This window comes from Lissotriton helveticus, chromosome 1_2, assembly GCF_964261635.1.
Source record: "Lissotriton helveticus chromosome 1_2, aLisHel1.1, whole genome shotgun sequence".
NCBI lineage: Eukaryota > Metazoa > Chordata > Amphibia > Caudata > Salamandridae > Lissotriton > Lissotriton helveticus.
In genome coordinates this window covers 110,987,138-111,008,796 of record NC_136058.1, presented here as the reverse complement: position 1 = coordinate 111,008,796, position 21,659 = coordinate 110,987,138, and the positions used below count along the sequence as shown (strand labels likewise).

General features: G+C 44.8%; 1 protein-coding gene across 1 annotated transcript in view; it reads right to left on the bottom strand.

Annotated features, from left to right (window-relative positions):
* The window catches only part of LOC144798715 (FRAS1-related extracellular matrix protein 1-like), a 1,110,445-nt gene that overhangs the window by 944,774 nt on the left and 144,012 nt on the right, over positions 1-21,659 (bottom strand). Inside the window, exon 8 of the mRNA XM_078669731.1 lies at positions 16,393-16,524. Within this exon, the coding sequence (XP_078525857.1) occupies positions 16,393-16,524 (132 nt within the window). The remainder of the gene's footprint in view (positions 1-16,392; positions 16,525-21,659) is intronic.

Below are 21,659 nucleotides of genomic sequence, written 5' to 3'. Positions count from 1 at the left end.
GGTCCCACAGGGATCCTCCCTCAGCCCGACGCTGTTCAATATCTACATGGCACCGCTCGCCCACGTCGCACGACAACATAACCTCAACATCATCTCCTACGCCGACGACACCCAGCTGAACATATCCCTCACCGAAGACCCCCACACCGCCAAAGTAAACCTCCACAGAGGAATGAAGGCCATAGCCGACTGGATGAAGGACAGCAGACTGAAGCTGAATTCAGACACGATGGAGGTTCTCATTCTCGGACCCACCCCATCAGCCTGGGACGACTCTTGGTTGCCCACATCGCTAGGCACAGCCCCGGAACCCACAGACCACGCACGCAACCTGGGGGTCATCCTCGACTCCACCCTCTCCAAGACCAGGCAAGTCAACGCCGTCTCCGCGTCCTGCTTCAACACCCTCCGAATGCTCGGCAGGATCTTCAAATGGATCCCTCCCGACACGAGAAAAACCGTCACCCAGTCCCTCATCACCAGCAGACTCTACTACGGGAACGCCCTCTACTCAGGAACAACAACCAAGCTCCTGAGACGACTACAAAGAATCCAGAACGCCTCGGCACGACTGATCCTCAACGTCCCCCGACGCAGCCACGTCACACCCCACCTGAGAGGCCTGCACTGTCTCCCTGTCAACAAAAGGATCACCTTCAAACTCCTCATCCACGCACACAAAGCACTACACAACACCGGACCCACATACCTCAACAACCGACTCAGCTTTCACACCCCCACCCGAAGCCTCCGCTCACCTAACTTCGCCGGTGGCAGATCCTTCTCCTACCTCGCCGTCAAGACCTGGAACGCTCTCCCTACCAGCCTACGACAGACTCAGGACCTGCCGGCCTTCAGAAGACTTCTCAAGACCTGGCTCTTCGATCAGTAGCGCCCCCCCCACCCCCGGCGCCTTAAGACCCTCACGGGTATGTTGCACGCTTTAGAGATGCAGTGATTTATTGATTGATTGACGGTCTTTCTGTCTGCCGACGTCCCCCCGCCATACTAATATGGAGGGGGGGAAATGATTGGCGGGCGGGGTAGGATGTAGGGCGGATCGCCACCGCCATGCAGGCGGTGGTGATCCACCCTACATCCTAATGGACCCCTCAGTCTTTGTATGTATACATATCAGACATTACATGTTTCTAATCAAGGTACAGAGTAAAGTATATCCATTCACTATTAAAGTAAAGTGCACAACCTTTCTGGCAAGCTACAGAATACATTTCTTTGCCTTTAGATAGCCACTACATCCTGCAAACATCATTGACTAGCAGAATTTATAGGTCAAAGTGGTGAATTCCAAAGTCTCTGTTTTCTCTTTTATCATATTCCCATTTCTCTTCCTTTCCCAATAGCCCTCATAGTCCTGTGAATGAGGTCAATGATTGAGGTGGTGAGAAATGTAAAAGTGCATGACCACAGTTGGATTCTGAGTACAAGGGCAGAGCTTTCTGGTACTACTTATCTAACTATCTGCACCCAGGTAGCACTGTCACAGAATGAACCCAGATTAAATTAGTTATGGTCTACTAAAGTCATATAATTCAGCTGGAGATCAAACAAGAAATGCCCCAGTTCTTCTGGGTGAAGTGCAGAATCTGTGCTGTTTAAACTGTTTTACACTTTGAGTCATACGTTGAATTTTGTGACCTTTCCTTAGTGTTTGCCCCTCTTTCTGGAAGGCCATATAGAGGGAAGTCCCATGGGTGTTCCACCTTTCAGCAGGCACATTTGTAATTTTGTCTGCATATTTAGTTTGCATGTAATAAAGTACTTTTTCCTTTTGAAGAAAATGCACTGACTGGACCCATACTTTATGCAATGTTATTTGTTTTGGTACAGATTTCATAAGTAGACCGCAGGCTACCATTATGCAATAACCTTTTATTGCTGCCCCAGCATGTCCTTTTTGAAGAACAGTAATACATCAAAAACCTTTAGAATGTTTAAAACATATAAACATCCGGTGCCTGCAGTCCTAATTCTCTTTTATTCGCTGCTACTTGACAGATAAACACTTCTGTTATACCTTCTTAATGAATATTTATCGACTACTTTTGATATATAACTATTTACCTATCTTGCTTTTTGTCACCTTAATCGATCGCTGGCACAATCCATGTCCCAGAGCTCTGGCATTTCACATCTGGCCTTTTAATCATTCTCTGTTTTTTAGGTTGAGCATTCAAGACCTCTTGTATATACTTTAGTGTACACTTATATGTGTATGTAGTTTGTGGGCTCAGGAGACCAGCCCTAGGACTTGTTTGCTTCCACTTAGGGACTTTTTTTTCAGTTCAACTGCCTCTATTTAACTGTCTTGATAGAAAATGACCAGTAGAGGTCAGTAAAATACCAGAATTGCTTTCTGCTGAGGGACTTAATTTTTATTTTTCTGGCAACTGCCTCTATTTAACTTTCGTGATAGAAAACGACTAGCAGATGTCAGTAAAATACCAGAATCACTTTAGAATTCTCTAGATACCAGTCCATAGAAATTGTCTTCCATGAGCAGTCGTAGACAATAATATTTCTTTCAAATCTTGTATTTTCAGTGATATGACCACCAAAGGCCCTGTATTATATTAAAAACAGAGCTTTGGACTATATAATTTCCTGCTGAAAGGCAATATTTCTCTCCATGTGTACCCATACCTGGCGTATCATGCAGTTTGGTGCTTACTTTCGCTCTATGTTAAAGAACAGTAGATGTTTCAGCACCCAGGCTAATGTGCTGCATAGCTAAATACATATAAGGTCCCAAAGGCGAGATCAACTGCATTGCAAATACTTGTTTCCACTGATGTTGCGGTTACTACCACTGTTCCCAGCACGATCGCACATTCTTTAGACATTTGCCAGTATGCCAAGTTTTACTACTGCTGTACACAGCACATTCACTCACCTTTGCCATTTGTCTGCATGGCGGAAGTCTCTCCTCCGCGTTCATGCCTACCATAGAAGTTAAATGAGGACATCTGCCTCTGGGTTGTTTTTGTGTGAGGTTGCCAGGCAGAGTCATGTTAGCTGTTGTGCATTGCCAGACAACAATGCTGACACTGGCTTGAAGCTGCAGTCCTCCCTTTGTGTTCCTTCAAGTTATGAACAACATACTGGAGTGGGGCCCATTGCTTTGCTAACACTGGTATTCAAGTGAATCCCAGGTAGGGGTTCTGGCAACGAGTCTCCGCAGATTAACTTTTAACCCCTGTGGTATAATTTGGGGAATCAGAGCCTCTAGTGTGCTCCCCCTACTGGTGCAAAAGCTACTCACTGTAGATGTGGAGCTTTTGCTGCTCTGGTATTTATTTATTTATACCCATCCTTAAAGTGCAGTTTATTTATACTGCCTGATATATATTGGATATCCTGGTTTCTTTATTAACCCTTTTGGTGCTCATGACGGCTCCGGGCAGTCATGAGTCGCAGTAGGCATGTGCTCATGACGGCCGGGAGCCGTCCGAACGTTGCTGCTCCTCCCATGCGGTGTTAATTCCCAACTTTGGTGAAAGACTACAGCAACTTTGAAAGTAAGCATACTGCATTTACCAGGATGCAATTGGGTGAACTGTGCTTGGATAAGAGGCAGTATGCTCCCTCCCCGCCTGTGTTCAAAAGGCTCCCTTGAGCGAACAAGCTGACGAGCTCTCCTGGGATGCACCTGTGTGCCTGTGGAGAGGTACTGTGACCTGTGAAGACTTGGGCACCATTTCAGCAACCCCTGATGACTTTTCTCTGCTCCTTAATACTTTTTGCTCTCTACTGATGATGGGCTAAACCCAGAAACACTTGTCTAGAGATAACAGCACTACCTGCACCAACTTTGGTGAAAGACTACAGCAACTTTGAAAGTAAGCATACTGCATTTACCAGGATGCAATGGGGTGAACTGTGCTGGGATGAGAGGCAGTGTGCTCCCTCCCCCCCCCTGTGTTCAAAAGGCTCCCTTGAGCCAACGAGCTGACGAGCTCTCCTGGGATGCACCTGTGTGCCTTTGGAGAGGTACTGTGACCTGTGAAGTCTTGGGCACCATTTCAGCAACCCCTGATGACTTTTCTCTGCTCCTTAATACTTTTTGCTCCCTACTGATGACGGGCTAAGCCCAGAAACACGTGTCTAGAGATAACAGCACTACCTGAACCAACTTTGGTGAACGACTACAGCAACTTTGAAAGTAAGCATACTGTATTTACCAGGATGCAATAGGGTGAACTGTGCTTGGATGAGAGGCAGTGTGCTTCCTCCCCCCGGTGTTAATTCCCGCCTGTGCGGGAGAATTAATCAGTGGGCGGAGTTCCGACCGCTCCCGGCCATCATGAGCACACGCCCACCTTGATTTATGGCGGCCGGGAGCAGTCATAAGTACCGCAGCGCCACGCCCACCCCCTTGCTCCTCTGCACCACGGCGGAATTCGCCCCCGGTGAAGGGGTTAACATCAGCGATAATGGGTTCAGTAATAGAATATCGATGTAAAAGCCATTGATGTTAAAAATATTAAAAAAAATATAGATAACAAAAATATTGACTCCCATAACTACTCGGGTAAGTACAATAATATTGAATCAAAAATATCAATGTTAAAAATATAGATGTAAAAAATATCGATCTTAAACTATATATAAACTAAAATAATATATATTAAATATGAATATTAATTTTAACAAAAGTAATTAAATGTAATATACATTTTTACAAAATATTACACATACATGTAAATAAATACAATTAAACACACAAACAATAATTTAGACATATATATGTATATTAACTTTAAAATAATTAAACTAATCTCTAATTTATTTTAAAACTTGAAAATTATATAAAAATAATGTATATATATTTATATATATATACATTTAAAATATAAAAAAATCTGCAATAAATTAAAACATTAAACTATGAAAAAATATTTTTACTTAAATTGCCCAATACAATCAATGCAACAGTAGGAAAAGTGTTGGATAGCAAAATATTACACATACTATTCCAACTCCAGTTAATGTAACAGTAGGGAAATTGTTGGATATTGGAGAGGTAAAAATTACTATTACAACACGAGTGAATGACACAGTAGGGAAAGTGTTGGATAGCGGAGAGGTAAAAATTACTATTAACACTCCAGTGAGTTCAACAGTAGGGAAAGAGCTGGATAGCGGAGTGGAAAAATTACTATTTCCATTCCAGTGAGTGCAACAGTAGGGAAAGTGTTGGATAGCAGAGGGGTAAAATGTACTATTCCCACTCCAGTAAGATCAACAGTAGGGGAAGTGCTGGATAGCAGAGGGGTAGAAATTGCTATTCCCACTCCAGTGAATGCAACAGTAGGGAAAGTGTTGGATACAGTTGAAAAAAAATACTATTCACACTCAAACACTTAATAAAAAACATTTGTATATATTAAATAAACTATATTAAACATATAAAAAGAACACATATTATAATATTAATTACATATAACAAAAACTTACAAATACTATTTATAATAAAATAATAATTAAATGTACAAATAAATTTTTTTTTGAATTAGAAAATATTTACAAACAAAACAACTAATTACAAAATAAATGTATTTATTTTATTTCCTAACCTATAACACCACACTAATAGCAAAACACTTCAAGTTTGTTATTTAAATGTATTCACATATTTTACATAATTAATAATCAATTAAAGAAATATTTGTAATAAAAAACTATAAATAGTAATGTACTAAACTCACTTTAACACTACAATTTCCACAACACAAACCCAAATTAAACTATAAAATAATAAAACACAACTAAAACGTATTTTAAAATTAAAAACAATTACTATTAACAATTAATAATTAAATATTTAAAATGTTTTAATACCCACCATTTACCCCTTGTAAAAATAAATAGAATTTTTTTTAAAATAAATTACCCAAAATAATTATCTATTAATTACCAATGATTAACAACTATATATTCATTAATGAAACACAAATTACTTCCCACCCTTTACACTTATAAACACCACAACACATACCTAAATTTAATTACACAATTAACACAATTAATTACAAATTAATTAACAACCAATTATTAATTCATCATTAAAAATAAACTACCTCCCACCCTTTACATCTATAGACACCACAAAACACACCACGAATAATTACACAATTACCATAATTAATTAAAATTGTCAACCAATTATTAATTAATAAATAATAAATTACTTTACACAGTTGATACTATAAAATATCAATTAAAGAAATATTAATGAATACAAATTAATCAATAAATTTAATATGATTAAATGACTTCCCACCTTATTCCCCTATAAACCCACAACCCGCTACTGAACTAAAAGCTCAAAATTCAAATTTTTTTTTTTTTTATACATTTAATATATTTCAATGCATTCCCACCTTATTCCCCTATAAACCCACAACCCGCCATGGAACTAAACGCACCAAATTAAAATATATTTTTTTGGTTTTATAACTACTAAAATTGTAACATATATATTAAAACTACAAACAATTCTTGTACACAAAGACAGACATCACATACATATAAAATATATACTAAAATACATAACAATAATAAAAAATTATATTTTAACAACTATATTTTTGCAAACGATTTTAAAGACTTCGCTATTTTTAAAGTTGATATTACTTACCTTAATCCGATATTCTTGACCTCAATATGCTTGCTGTCGATATTTCTGACCCACGATATTTGCAACTCGATATTTGTAACACTCAATATTTTGTACTCAATATTCTGTCTTTGCACCGCGATAATGAAAGGTTCTAACCCCCAATCTCATCCTGTGGCTGGTTTTAAGGGAGACTCCATTAAGAAGTTCTTGGACAAGGAACTTAGGTTCTCAGTGAGAGAGGTTGGCCAAGAGGAGAGGGACACCCCTGCAGAGGAGAATTATTTTTCCTTCTCTGATGGGGACTCCCCTTCTACATCTGAACCCCGTATAAAGGGAAAGGCTTCCCAAAGGAGAAAGCATACTAAGAAGGCGAAAAGTCGCGACAAAGGAGGAAGCATTTGGGGAAGGCGAAAAGCCACGCCTATGTGCTAGAATAGAAAATGGTGCTCATAGCAGTACAAAAGGAAGGGGCCACCTATACGGGGCACAGAGAAATGTTGCCCATAGCGCTATGTTTGGAAAATGTGACTTTCATGGCACAATAGTGTTGCAGGACACTAAATTCCTCTGTGGAAAAAATAGATTATGATGACATGGAATAGGACAAATATGGGTTTGACCCACAGGACAGCTGGGAAGTCTAGATGATGACTTAGAATAGGCAAGACCCCTTTGGGGGAAAGATGTTTAACCCCCACCATGATAAAACATCCTGCAGTGTGAAGTGGTGCTCACTAGAGTATGTTACCAAATATTTAAAGCTTTGGGTTTGGAAGTCTTAGGAAAAGGAGACCCATAATCTGCTTCCGGCTTACTACCTTAGACCGTCTACTGATGACAAGATTTACAGTACTCCTAACCCAGACCCGGAGCTCATAAAAATCTTTTTAAAATTTAATAATGACCCTAGGAAGGGGATTGAGAAGTGCCTGAAGCAATGTCAGGACAAGGTCCCGATATTCTGGGTCCTCTCACCCACATTCTTGACATGGCTGGGAACAAGAATGGCTGGGTTAATACAGACCTGTTGAGGGGTTGGGCACAGAGTGCCATTTGTATGCTGGGAAACACAAATGGGAGTCTAATGACAGAGAGGTGGAAAGCAATACTTAGGAGGATGAATCCCAAGCAGGCAGATCTGTCCACTAGAGAGGACATGGGGAATCTGAATGGGCTCCTCTTCTACGAGAGTTTTGTAAAGTCCTTAGGGAAGCATGAATCACACATTACTGCTGTCAGTAAGGCAAAAAATAACATGCAAAGAGTCTTTGGGTCTAGGGCTGTTATTGGACGGTCTGAGATGAGGGGACTGGCTGTCAGCTGAGGGTCTTTTCAGGTCTCAATATTACATCGAAGATACAAAAAACTACGGTAATTACAGTAAGGGCTTCTGCTCCAACACAAACTTCTAACCTCAGAGAGGGTAAAACTCAAGATCCAGAGGCCTAAGATTGAGACCTTTGGGCTCCAGATCCCAAGGTGAGGTGTTTTGATTCCTCCCAGGTAAAGGTTGGGGGAAGATTGATGTTCTTTATCCACAATTGGAAAAAAATGACAGGAGATATTTGTGTTTTAGAAATGGTTGCTTGTTTCAGAAGCGTTCTAGGAGGCACCAGTACAGGTCAGGCAGCCAAAGGAATTCGCCGTGGATACAGTGAAGATGGCTCTAATAGACACAGATGTGGCCCAGATGCTAGAGAAAAGGGCTTTGATTTGTGTCCCGGACCAAGGAAGGTCAGGAGGTTTTGTGAGTACAGTTTAATTAGAAGGACAAAGGTTGGAGTCCTGTTATAAATGTAAGCGATGTGAACACATTTCTGTCCTACAGGCACTTCAGGATGGAAGGGATCCATTTTTTAAGAGCCATTTTGTAGACAAATGATTGGTTAGTGAAGTTAGATCTGAAAGACGCATACTTTACGGTGCCCATGGATAGGGAACAGTAAGAGATATCTACGCTTCAGTTTGAGGAATGTTCTTTACTAGTTTCATCACCTCTGCCTTTTTCCACACCTTCTGCATGCTCCAGAAGATCTTCCAATGGATCACCGTCTCAACCAGGAACAGGTTCACCCAGGCCCTCATCGCCAGCCGACTTGACTATGGCAACGCACTTTACGCCGGAACCACCGTACAGCTCCTGAACCACCTCCAGACCATCCAGAACTCAGCGACAAGACTCATCCTTGACCTCCCCAGAAGAACCAGCATCACCCCCACCTCTCAACCCTCCACTGACTGACCATCCAGGGAAAGCTGCCTCTACAAACTCCTCACACGCTCCTACAGAGCCCTGAAGACACTGGCAGACATGGCAAAATGAATTTGCATTTATGTTGGAATCGCAAGATTGTGTTGAGAGCAGAATTGATTCCAGTCCTTTAGAATGTAAGGGCAGATTTGAATTCCAGCTACCTCAGGGACTTTAGCAATTGGACATTGAATCCAAATGTTTTCAGTCTGATTCAGGAACGATGGGGTCGAGTTTAAGTAGTCTTGCTTGTGGGCACACTGACTTACCAGGTTCCCAGTCACTGCAGTTGGAGATCAGAGATGATAGCAGTGGACACCTTTCTGCAGGAAAAGGAAGGGCAGTTATGCTTTTTCCCCCTTCTCCATAATTCAGAATATTGATGAAAGTAAGGGCAGAAGGTTACAGCATCATTCTGGTGACCCCCTTTTGGAAGTCACAAGTTTGGTTCCCAGGGGTGATGGAGCACACAGTGGCTGTAACCTGGTTGGTCCCGGTGCCTTTGTGTCTTCTGATAGATTCAGCATCCTTTTGTTTCTAGAAGGGAAATTAACCTTCTTGTTTCAAAAGATTTCTGGGGTATAGGCAGCTATTCAGGTCATTCCAAAGAAGCTAAAAGTCTATTGGATGAATCTTGGGCACCGTGAGTTAGGAAGAGATACAAGGGTGTTCGGAAGAAGTGGAGTAGTTGGTGCGAGGAAAGGGGTTTTGATCCTTTAGAAGCTCCTGTACCAGAGGCATCCAATTACCTATTGGTTTTTTACAATAGTAACGTCTAGTCTTCTGTCTTTCCGAAAGGCCCTAAGACTTGGCTCTTCCCTTAATCTTGATGCTGTTTCTGTGTTTGTACGCCCTTTTAGTGTTATGTTCTCCCCTTCTTCGGTTGGGTGTCTTCGTTAAAGCGCCGGGATACTCCAGTGGAGTGGCCGTGCGCTATAGAAGTATACAAATAACATAACATAACATAACAATTCAGGTCTCACATATAGGACTATTAACTGTTATAGGTCAGCTATTTCTGCTGGTTATTAGTTACTCACACATTTTGTGATTGGGAGTGACCCTCTAATAAGAGTGATGAGGGATGTAAGACTAGGTCTTGCTAGGAGTCTTATGTGACCTCAGTTTATTTTTCAAGTTATTTACTTCTTGGCCAGGTAATAACTACCTTTCTGTTAAATAGATTTTCATGAAGCTAGCTACTTTGATTTTCTTGATTTCTTTCAGAAGGATTTCTGATGTTAAAGCGTTGGAAATTTTGAATACATTTTATTCTCGCCGAAGGGGTACACTTTGACATTTGTAGAAGAACAAAAACGATGTCTGATACAATTTCCTACCCATTTTTTCATGAATGTGAAAAGCTATTTGTTGTGAATTGTATGAAAGCATATGAGAACAAGATTTTGAAGGTTAGAGCACATGGTGAAGATCATTTGCTGTTCTCTTATGTTAGACCTTATAAAGCATTATCTACAGCTATGTTAGCCAGATGAGTGCGGTTAGTTATGAGTGAAGCAGGTGTGGACCTTTTCAGGTTTGGTGCCCATTCTTCCAGAGGTGCAAGTTCACCTGCCTCCGGACCTGCACAGCGCCCGCCAAGCCAAACACCAGCAGCAACCTCAAGTGCATCCTGCTCAACACCCGCTCCGTCCACAGACACGCCGTGGAGCTCTGGAACCTGCTCGACACAACATCACCAGATGTCGCCTTCCTCACGGAAACCTGGATGAACGCCTCCTCAGCGCCCGACATCGCCATCGCCATCCCGGACGGGTACAAGATCACCAGGAGGGACCGCGTCAACCAGACCGGAGGAGGCATCGCCATCGTCCATAAGAACACCATCCGCATCACGACCGACTCCAACGACACCTTCGCCGCTGCCGAGCACCTCCACTTCCAGATTCACACCGACCCTAAGACGACCATCAGAGGCACCCTCATCTACAGACCCCCGGGACCACACACACAATTCAGCGAAGACATCACGGACTTCATCAGCCCACACGCCCTCCCCTCCACCGACTACATCCTCCTAGGGGACCTCAACTTCCACCTGGAGAACAACAAGGACCGCAACACCGCCGCCCTGCTGGACAACCTCGGACTCAAGAAACTGGTCAACACCCCCACCCACTACGCCAGCCACACGCTTGATCCCGTCTTCTCATCCAGCAAGCACATCACCTTCAGTCACTCCACCGGACTCCACTGGACCGACCACAGCTGCGTCCACTTCAGCTTCAGAAGAACCACAACCCACCACCACCCGCAACAGGTTCCTCACAGAAGCTGGAGCAAGATCACCGCCGACCAGCTCACCACCTCCCTCAGCCAGAACCCACCCACCAGCACAACGGACCCCAACGAAGCAGCCCTCAACCTCACCCAGTGGCTGACCGCCTGCGCCGACGAACTCGCACCACTGAAGAAACCTCTCAGCAGACCCAGAAGCAAGCAGGCCTCCTGGTTCACCAATGAACTCAAGGACTCCAAGAAGACCTGCCGCACCCTCGAGAAGGCCTGGCTCCTTGACCGGACCACTGACAACATGACCGCCCTCAAACACGCCACCTGCAAGCACCACCAGCTCATCCGCACCACCAAGAAGAAATCACTGAAGGAACGACTGGACAACAACGCCCACGACAGCAAGGAACTCTTCACCATCGTCAAGGAGTTCTCCTACCCCAGCACCGGCAACAACGACATCACTCCCTCACAAGATCTCTGCGACTCCCTCGTCTCGTTCTTCCACCGCAAGATTGCCGACATCCACAACAGCTTTGGCGCAGCACCCACGCACCCAACCGCCGAACCAACGCCCCCCCACCTCCACCCTCCGCACCTGGACCACGGTGACCACCGAAGACACAGCCCACACGATGAACACCATCCACTCCGGATCTACAACTGCCCCCTGCCCCCACCACGTCTTCAACAAGGCCAACTCCACCATCGCACCCCAACTCCGAGACGTCATCAACACCTCCTTCAACACCGCCACCTTCCCGGAGAGCTGGAAGCATGCCGAACTCAGCGCCCTACTGAAGAAACCAACAGCGGACCCCACCGATCTCAAAAACTTCCGCCCCATCTCGCTCCTTCCTTTTCCTGCCAAAGCCATCGAGAAGATCGTCAACAGACAGCTTGCCGCCTTCCTCGAGACGAACGGATCCCTCGACCCCTCGCAGTCTGGTTTCAGAGCCAACCACAGCACCGAGACCTCCCTCATCGCAGCAACCGACGACATCCGAGCCATGCTCGACAACGGGGAAACAGCGGCACTCATCCTCCTGGACCTCTCCCCTGCGTTCGACACTGTCTGCCAGCGCACCCTAATACAGCGCCTCAGCAACATCAGCATCCAAGAGAAGGCACTGGAGTGGATCGTCTCATTCCTCGCCGGAAGAACACAGAGAGTACGCCTCCCCCCGTTTCGATCCGAGGCCACCGAAGTCATCTGCGGTGTTCCGCAAGGATCATCACTCAGCCCCACCCTCTTCAACGTCTACATGAGACCTCTTGCCGCCATCGCACGCCAACACAACCTCAACATCATCTCCTACGCCGACGACACCCAGCTGATCCTCTCCCTCACCAGCGACCCGACACCGCCAGAACCAGCCTACACGAAGGGATGAAAGACGACGCTGATTGGATGAAGAGCAGCCGCCTGAAACTGAACTCAGACAAGACGGAAGTCCTCATCCTGAAAGACAACGCCGATTGGATGAAGAGCAGCCGCCTGAAACTGAACTCAGACAAGACGGAAGTCCTCATCCTGGAACCATCACCCTCTGCCTGGGACGACTCCTGGTGGCCCCCAGCCTTGGGCACCGCTCCCAAGCCAACAGACCACGCACGCAACCTGGGCTTCATCCTGGACTCCTCCCTCTCGAAGACCAGACAAGTCAACGCCGTCTCCTCATCATGCTTTCACACCCTTCGCATGCTTCGCAAGATCTTCCGATGGATCCCGACCGAAACCAGGAAGACGGTCACCCAGGCCCTCATCACCAGCCGATTGGACTACGGAAACACCCTCTACGCCGGAACCACAGCCAAGCTACAGAAAAGACTCCAGCGCATCCAGAACGCCTCCGCCCGACTCATCCTGGACATCCCCCGACGCAGCCACATCTCCGGCCACCTGAAGGACCTGCACTGGCTCCCCGTCAACAAGAGGATCACGTTCAGGCTCCTCACCCACGCACACAAGTCTCTCCACGACCTGGGCCCGAAGTACCTCAACGACTGCCTGACCTTCTACACGCCCACCCGCCAGCTACGGTCTACTAGCCTCGCCCTCGCCGCCATACCACGCATCCGAAGAGCAACCACCGGAGGCAGATCCTTCTCCTACCTGGCGGCCAAGACATGGAACTCCCTCCCCATCCACCTTCGGCTGACCCAGGACCATCTCGCCTTCAGGAGACAACTCAAGACCTGGCTGTTCGAGCAGTAGCGGACACCCTCCCCCTAGCGCCTTGAGACCCTCCCGGGTGAGTAGCGCGCTATACAAGTGGTATGATTGATTGATTGATTGATTGATTGATTGAAATAGCAGGTAAGGTTTTCTGGGCAGATGGTTTGTTACCTGAGAGCAGCAGATTGGTTGAATGCAAATACTTTTACAAAGTTCTACTTAAGACCTGTGGAGCATGTAAGTTATGTGGCACTAGATGGCTTTGAACATGCATAATGGTAGCCTTGGTCTTGTATTGAAATGTTGATTCTCCTATTAACATGCAAAGAGAACCTTGATTTCATTAAACACAATAGAGGCTAACATTAGTCCACCCTCCTCACCCTATGAGGAGAAGATGGAGAAAGGTAGTTAAAAAAAAAGAAAGAAAGAAAAGAAAAAATTATAATGTATAAGTGTTAAGGGGAATATAATAAGATTAAAATGTTTGGTTCTCGGAATCTATCGGAATTATCTTTTGTTTGATGTTTTCATGCATCATAAGCTCATAGAATAATTTGGACTTTTGTATTTCCAGACAGTTCATTATGAAGTTTGACAGAATAAGTTATCCTGTTTTGTCGCAGCTCAAAAGAGGATTATGAATATGTCCACTGAATGTTTATATGTTTTTAACATTCTAATGCTTTATGATGTGCAACTGTTCTATAAAGGACATGTTGGAGCAGCAATAAAAGGTTTTTGCATAATGTTAGCCTCCGTCGTCTGTAACAAAATTAAGATTCTCTTTGCATGTAAACAGGAGATTCTCAATTCTCTAGCCCACAGCACCTCCATGAGAGAGCCTTGCATTGCCTAGCCTTGGTTTCTCTGTCTCACTACCCTGAGAATCAAATGTTAATAGGGGCCGATGGATTTCAGTTTGAGGTACCACAGTTCAGGTGCCCTAGGACACCAGAAGCAACATGCCCCTCTTTTTACAATTGAGAACCAGTAACTTCTGCACTAGAACCCTTCAGCCTGGCTTTAACATAGTCACTGTCTACAAGACACCAATTACCCTGCAATCATTCAATACGTTTTATATCAGGCCTCAAAGGAACACTAGCAGAGTAACAGATCATGGGGCTATATTAATCAGTTTACCAGTGTTTTACGATTTTAATCTTTTCTGTTGTATTGCTACAGAAGTATGTAACGCTGGCGAGCTGTCATATTATGAAGACTAAAATCTCACTTAATGGGATAGAATGATGTGAAAATAACACTAGCTTCCATGAAAATGAACAGACACAAGAATAGTGGAAAAGAGTTTGAAATTGTTAACTTTTGGGAAATCACCATTATGATAAAAGCTACAATGCAAGGAAATAATTTTTGGGAACCAAGTAAAGATATCAATAAGTGGAGCTTCAATATAAAGTACAAGAACTTTGAGAAAGTGTGTCTATGTAACACGTGTCGGTAGTAGCTGTTAATGTGTTAATGTAGCCAACAGGAACTGGGCATTCATTTCTGTAAGACGTTTTTCGCAAAACTGAGTTTTTAAAGAAGAAGTAACACATAATTAAGAATACTGACTTAAGATATGAATAACAATGTGTGGAATGATTGTTCTCTTCATTTTTCCTCTATGAAACACCTTGCACATGATTGCTTGTTTATCTGGTGTGATTAATTTACTCTTTGTATGCTGGTGGTACACCCAGAACTCCTGATGCTGGAGCCTAGTCACTTAAAGTCTTTTTGATAATTCATTTTTGATTTTGGTTGATACACTGCTTTACAACAACTATTGCTGAGCATATTAACTGCCTATGCTTCCTTGCAAGTTACAAGAACTTGAAACTCTAACAAGGTGTACCTGAAATAACGCAGATTTGCTCCTGCTGATGACTGTGTGTAATTGTAGATGTTGCTAATAATATGAAAGTTTCTATGAATGTGAAACTACATGTTTTCTAATTGCTCTTATACATGCAGGATGAAATATCATTTGATTACTGTGCTACTATTGATATATAATTCCTGTCAAATGTGTTTGCCTGCCTAAGTTTTTGTTTGCTCGTAGCTTTTGAAGACTAATATAATTTAAAGAAGCCAATATGACCTGAGGAGGGTCATGGGTATGCCTGGTATACTGAGACACATACAATGATGCTACTTATTACTGTCTTCCTAAAGTGTGTACACTCTCACTTGACAGACTTGTTTAGCCGGAGTAAATTACTTCTATCTGGATAGCAGAAATTTTTTATCACACTTTCCTATGTAATACAGATGTTCAAATATGTTATTTGTTATATGTGTGTGGGCTTCTTGTTCTCCTAGCTTATGTACGTTGATGTATTTTTTATTAGATCTAGATTTTCACTGTAAAATCTCAGGGATGTGTTCTAATGATATAAAAGAAATGTACTTATTGCATCAAATATAATTGAAACATATACGCTTGAAAGCATTTTGGTCTGGCTATATCTTTAGTACTCAGATTCTTTGGGTTTACTGGGTGACCTCTTATGTTCTGAACCATACCTGCACAGTGGTGATTTCCACTATGTAATGTGCATACACACATGCACAGACAGACACACACACACAGACACACACACACACATATCTATACACACTTATCCTTGCCCCATACACACACGTATGTGTGATACATATAATTTTATTGTTAACCCTTCATCTTTTCTCCTGAAGAGGGTTCCGATTGTGTATTTCTCTGCTATGTTTTACATTCTGAAAATGTTGGCCAAAATGCTTGCTCTATAATGTTTCTAAACAAAATAGATGCATGTAATTCTTGACCTGTATGCAACTAGTTCAGGTGAGTTACAACGTCTAGAATGCCAACGCTGGTTATTCAATTCTGTTATTTTCTAATGTAATCATGCTGTATACATATTCTCTCTCCTTTACCCCATTTTCTCCCATTTCAAATCAGAGGGTTTTAGTTGGCTAGTCTGAATTCCCTCTAGGGTTGTGTGGAAGGGGAGTTGAGATTTACATCTCCTGAAATTGCCTTGCTGATATTATGGTAAGTATAAAGGAATCAAATACCTCTCACTGAGAGCTGTCCATGCTGCAACCCTTCAACTGTTATCAGACGTACAGCATCAAGGTTATCATTATCTACAATCTGAAAAGATTCCCAAGTGATCGGACGCGATTGACCTTCCAAAAGATCCAAACCTATAAAATAAGGAACATGACTGAGTTAGGAAACCTGTTGTAGGCATTTAAATCCAACAGTGACATTTGTGAGCTAAGCAGAGCAGATAGTGTGATGCTCTGCAGCTTGTATGTACACAATTATTTCTATGATACTATATTTCAAAGTTGACTAAAACTCGATTTGCATGTGTCATATATTGTACATATCACTGCAGATTTACCCTCTAGTCTCCTTCTGATATTTCAAGAAACAAAGAGAAAAAAGTAAAGCTAGAGAAAACAAATTAAAAGAGAAGAAATAGAGACAAAGAGAAAATGAGTTAGCAAGAAATAGGTTTGTGTGTGAAACAGACATTGGGCAAACATTAGCTTATAGGAGACAGTAATATTTTACCAGGAAAAAAATATATATATATGTAATTTGAAATGTCATCAGTGATGTTAGTGAACATGTCAAGAGTGATGTAATATGTGACGTCAAAAAGAGTGAATGACAGGGTTACAACTGAAAATTAAATGGATACTTTTTAGTTTAAATTTGTATTTTTTTAACCGAACTACAAAGTCGCTTCAACCTTTGGCCTTTTCTGTGAATTTATATGCTTTTTAAACTGACAGTAAGATATAATTACCAGTCCTAACTATAACATAACAAACATCCATCTATCTATATATCTATTAGTTGTGGACGCCACTGGGTAATTATTGTAAGGTCCATGTGTTCATAGGAAAAACATTGTTTTGTTTGATTATAATTTTAGCACCATTTTACAAATTTTCACTAACCTTTCCACCCCCGCCAAAAAAACAAAGATGCATCCATTTCCTTCCAGGAAAGTTTTGGGATGGCCCATTAAGTGGGGGCCTAGAAAAAGGGGAGGCCCAAAACACGTTTTCTTCATTAATTTTTCCCTATTCAAATTAAACAGCGATACAGCAAAAACTGATGAATGGGATTACAGGAATTTGGCAGGAAAGCTAGAATTCTGTCTAGAAAGCATGCTCTTTGTGATTTGCTGTAAATCAAATTAAGGCTCAAAAACGTTGTATATTTCATGACATGGAGCGAGCAGATCTTGATTGGCTGCCACCACACCAATAACTATGAGGCAGCAGCCATTTTAGAACTTGAGGGACCCTTGTCCTACAAAAAAGTAAAAAGAAAAATCCAAGGGGTCGTGGCTTGGGAAGCCATCAAGGCGGATGCAGCTTGAGATAGCTCCGCTCGTCCGCCTCTTTTATCCGACATAATCCTCCTATTACCAACTCGGTGCACCCATCCGACGACGAGGAACTGCTTTTGTGCATCTGGAGCGAGGCGGAGATCCGATTGCCGATGACCATCAGTGTGCGGCTGCAGGGGTTATTCAGGAGCGGTGTGGATTTGGCCTGGCGTGCGGACTCCTACGGGCCTGTGTGAGACACCGCAGATGCCTGGACCGGGGCCTGTCATGAGGTAAGGAGCTGGGGGCACAGGGGGACCTGGGCGAGCGTTGCGGGTGTGTCCCCTTCCCGCCCTACCAAGACCCGCTACTGCGAGACGTTCTCCCTGCTGCTGGGGTCCAGGTTGCGGGGGGCCCTCAAAGGCCGGCCTGATCGTAGATGGGGCCGCGGGGTTAGACCTGACTGGGGCCTGGCTGGTGAGGGACGACCGCTTGGGTTCCCGGCGTTAGGGGTGTGGGGGAGCAACTCTGTGTGGTGAGCCCTCCCTGGTGGCACCCCTGAGCTTCCCCTGGGGTACAGTGCCTGCAGCCGGCATGCGGCCGGCGGTGATCCTGCTGTTCTGGGACAGCGCTGAGTGTGCGTGCAGCCAGGGGTCCTGCGCTTCGCCCTTGGCCCGAGTGCAATGTTATACATGCCACCTATACACAGATCCCTGCGGTAGCACTAGGGACATGTGCATTACCCTATTGGACCCCTTGCGGGCACCTCACAATTACGGTGTGGCATAGAGAATGTCATTGACACCGCCTGGCTGGTGGGGCACAAGCCACATAGTACGACCTTCGTACACAGACGGAGTGCAATATTGTACATGCCGCCTATAGCCGGATTCCTGCAGTGGCACAGGGGACATGTGCATTACCCTATTGGACCCCCTGCTGGCACCTCACAATTACTGCGTGGCATAGAGAGTGTAATTGACACCGCCTGGCTGGTGGGGCTGACAACACATAGTAAGACCTTCGGTCAACAGCGAGCCCACAGAGTGCCCGGTCTTTGCATGACAAGGGAGGATTGCCTTGGGGAAGCTGGGGCTTCTCGGGGGAGTTGCGGGCTGGTGGTCCGGCACGGTGGGTCCCGTTAGAGGAGCCTATGTGGTTTTCTGCTGTGGGTTCTGGGAGCGGCTGGGCTAGCCCTGGTGCGGCTTGTGACCTCACAGCAGGGATTTCTCTGAGGACTGGCCTGTCGCACCTTCGCTGGTGCCCCCAAGTGGTGTTCCTCTGTGGTGGCTGTGACATGAGTTTGCGATGGGGAAGGATAAGCCTAACGCCTCGAGCCAGAAACAGAGTACCCTGGACCAATATGCCACATCAGCGAGCGGCGGTTCCCCATCTGGCTCAATCCCGGACAATGCTGCTTTGTTAGCGGCCATCATGGAGGCGAGAGACACACTGGAGGCTAAGATTGGCGCAGTGTATACAGAAGTCTCCTTCTTACGCCAGGACCTGAAGAAAGCTAAGGATCGGATGACTGAAGCTGAGTTGAGAGTGTCCACGTTAGAAGATAATGTCACGACCCTCTAGCAGCATGTCAATAAGTTGACGGCCTTCTCTCAAGAACTAGCCACTCGGGTGGAGGACGCAGAAGGCCGTGCATGGCACAATAACCTACGCTTTGTTGGTTTCCCTAAAGGCTGCGAGGGCAACTCAATGAACCGCTTCCTGGCCTCATGGCTCAAGGATCTGCTGCCAGCCGAACTGTTCTCCACGAGCTTCGTAGTCGAGAGACCTCATTGGGCGCTCACCAGGAAGTCACCTCCTGGGGAAGCTCTGCGGCCGGTTATCGCCAGACTGCTCAATTATGAGGACGGAGATGCAGTGTTGCAGTTTGCACATTCGCATAGAGATAAACTCATCTTCGACTCCAAGCCCATAATGGTCTTTCCGGACTATACCCGCGTGGTACAGCAGCAGTAGAAATCCTTCACGGCAGCGAAAAAGCATCAACCAGACTTGAATATCTCATATATGCTGCTGTATCCGGCAAGACTCTGGGTGGTATTTAATTCTAAGACATACTTCTTTGACTCGCCTGAAGCGGTCTTTGCTTTGTCAGACGAGCCGCTGGAACGTGAGTCCTCCAGAGGTTCACAATCGAATAGACCATGTAGAACAAAATCCAAGCAACGGCGCTGTTCTGGTGCCGCACGACGATCACCTAGCCCTGAGCGAGTGCCTTGAGTAATCTATGCCAACAGGGTTACTAATAGACTGCAGTTGACTTGGAGCAGTTCCAAATTAACCCGTCTCGGGGTAGAGGTGGACACGTTCCACCATGGTTGAACTGTCCCAGACACGTGTACCCCACTGTTAAGGTTCAGCTTTTGGGATTCATTGGAGGGAGGGTTCTGGTATCTGCGTTTAGGGGTCCTGGGCCTTTCTTGACCGTGACAGATGCTCCAATTTCCTGGGGTATCAGGGGGTGCTGGGCAGGAAGGGTGTTTTCTGGGTTTAGAGTTTAGTAGTTTGTTCTTTTTTTGCACACACAGACTCATGTCCCACTCTCCAATAGGCAGGCCAGTTTATCTAGTCCCAATACCTTACAGATGGTCGCTCAGCCAATAACTTCTCAGATGTCAGAATTAACCATAGTAACATGGAATGTTCGAGGGCTGCTTAGCAAAAAAAAGCGAGGGGCCATTTTCAGACAGGCCAAACGCTATGGAGCAGATATCCTTCTCCTGCAGGAGACTCACCTTTTGGGTAATAAGGCCCCATGCCTGGCCCGGTTTGGGTATCAACAGGTGCATCATGCAGGCTTCACCAGGGGTTCTGGGGGAACAGCCATCCTGATCCACTGCCGTGCTCCATACCTTCACATTAAACATTGGGTACATCCTGGAGGCCGATATGTCCTCTTGACGGGTACACTTTATGGGGAACCACTTAATTTGGGCAGTATCTATGCACCCCCACCTCAGGGAAAAACATTTGTAGACAACATCACTCACCCATGGGGAGAACTTCCAGAGGGCCTATCTCTTCTGAGGAGACTGGAACGATACTATGGCACCTCTTGATAGAGGCCGTGGAACGGGTGTTGGTTATATAGCCCCGACTTCCAACCTGTCCTTGCTCACTGGGGCGTTGGGATGAGCAGATTTATGGTGAGAATGCCATCCTGCTGAGACAGGTTACACGTTTATGTCCATGGCTCCATGTCCCGCCTAGACTTTATTTGCATCACAAGCCTATATCCACAAGTTCTCCGAGGTCTCCCACCTCCCCAGAGGGTTGTCAGATCATTCCCCGGTCAGAGCGATATTACACTTGCACGTACAGAAGACCCCTTCTCGGTGGCGAATGTCCCCTTGTCACCTCAGAGAACCTGACTATCAAGAGTACCTGAATGACGCACTCCAAGAATATCTTACCTTGAACACAGACTCTGCTCCAACTAAGGAGGCTTTATGGGAGGCATGTAAGGCTACACTCCGCGGGGTGGACATTAGCTACAGGACAAATGACAAGGGTAGGTGCTCTGCCCAGAGGACGGCACTGGTAGAGCACTGTACATTGCTTAAGGCACAATACATTTCGGATCAGAGTCCTACAAACTATCGTAATCTCTCTCTCACACAACAACGGTTACATCAACACCTTATAGAGGAGGCCAAAGATATACGGTTGGCATCTGAACACCGAATATACCAGTGGGGGGACAAATCAAGCAAAATGCTACATCAACTCTGTCAGGCAGGCAACTCTCCAGCCACGGTCCCAACCGTTAGAGGTAGTGATGGGGTTTTACTTTCATCCCCTGTTGCGGTGGTTACCGAATTTACACATTACTTCACCACACTGTACACACAGAGGCAACAGCTTTCGGAGGACCTCATAGTAGTATTCCTTCGCGACATTTCCCCTCAGAGATTGACCGATCAAATGTGGGATCAACTGGATTCCCCCATTACGGTGGATGACTTAGTG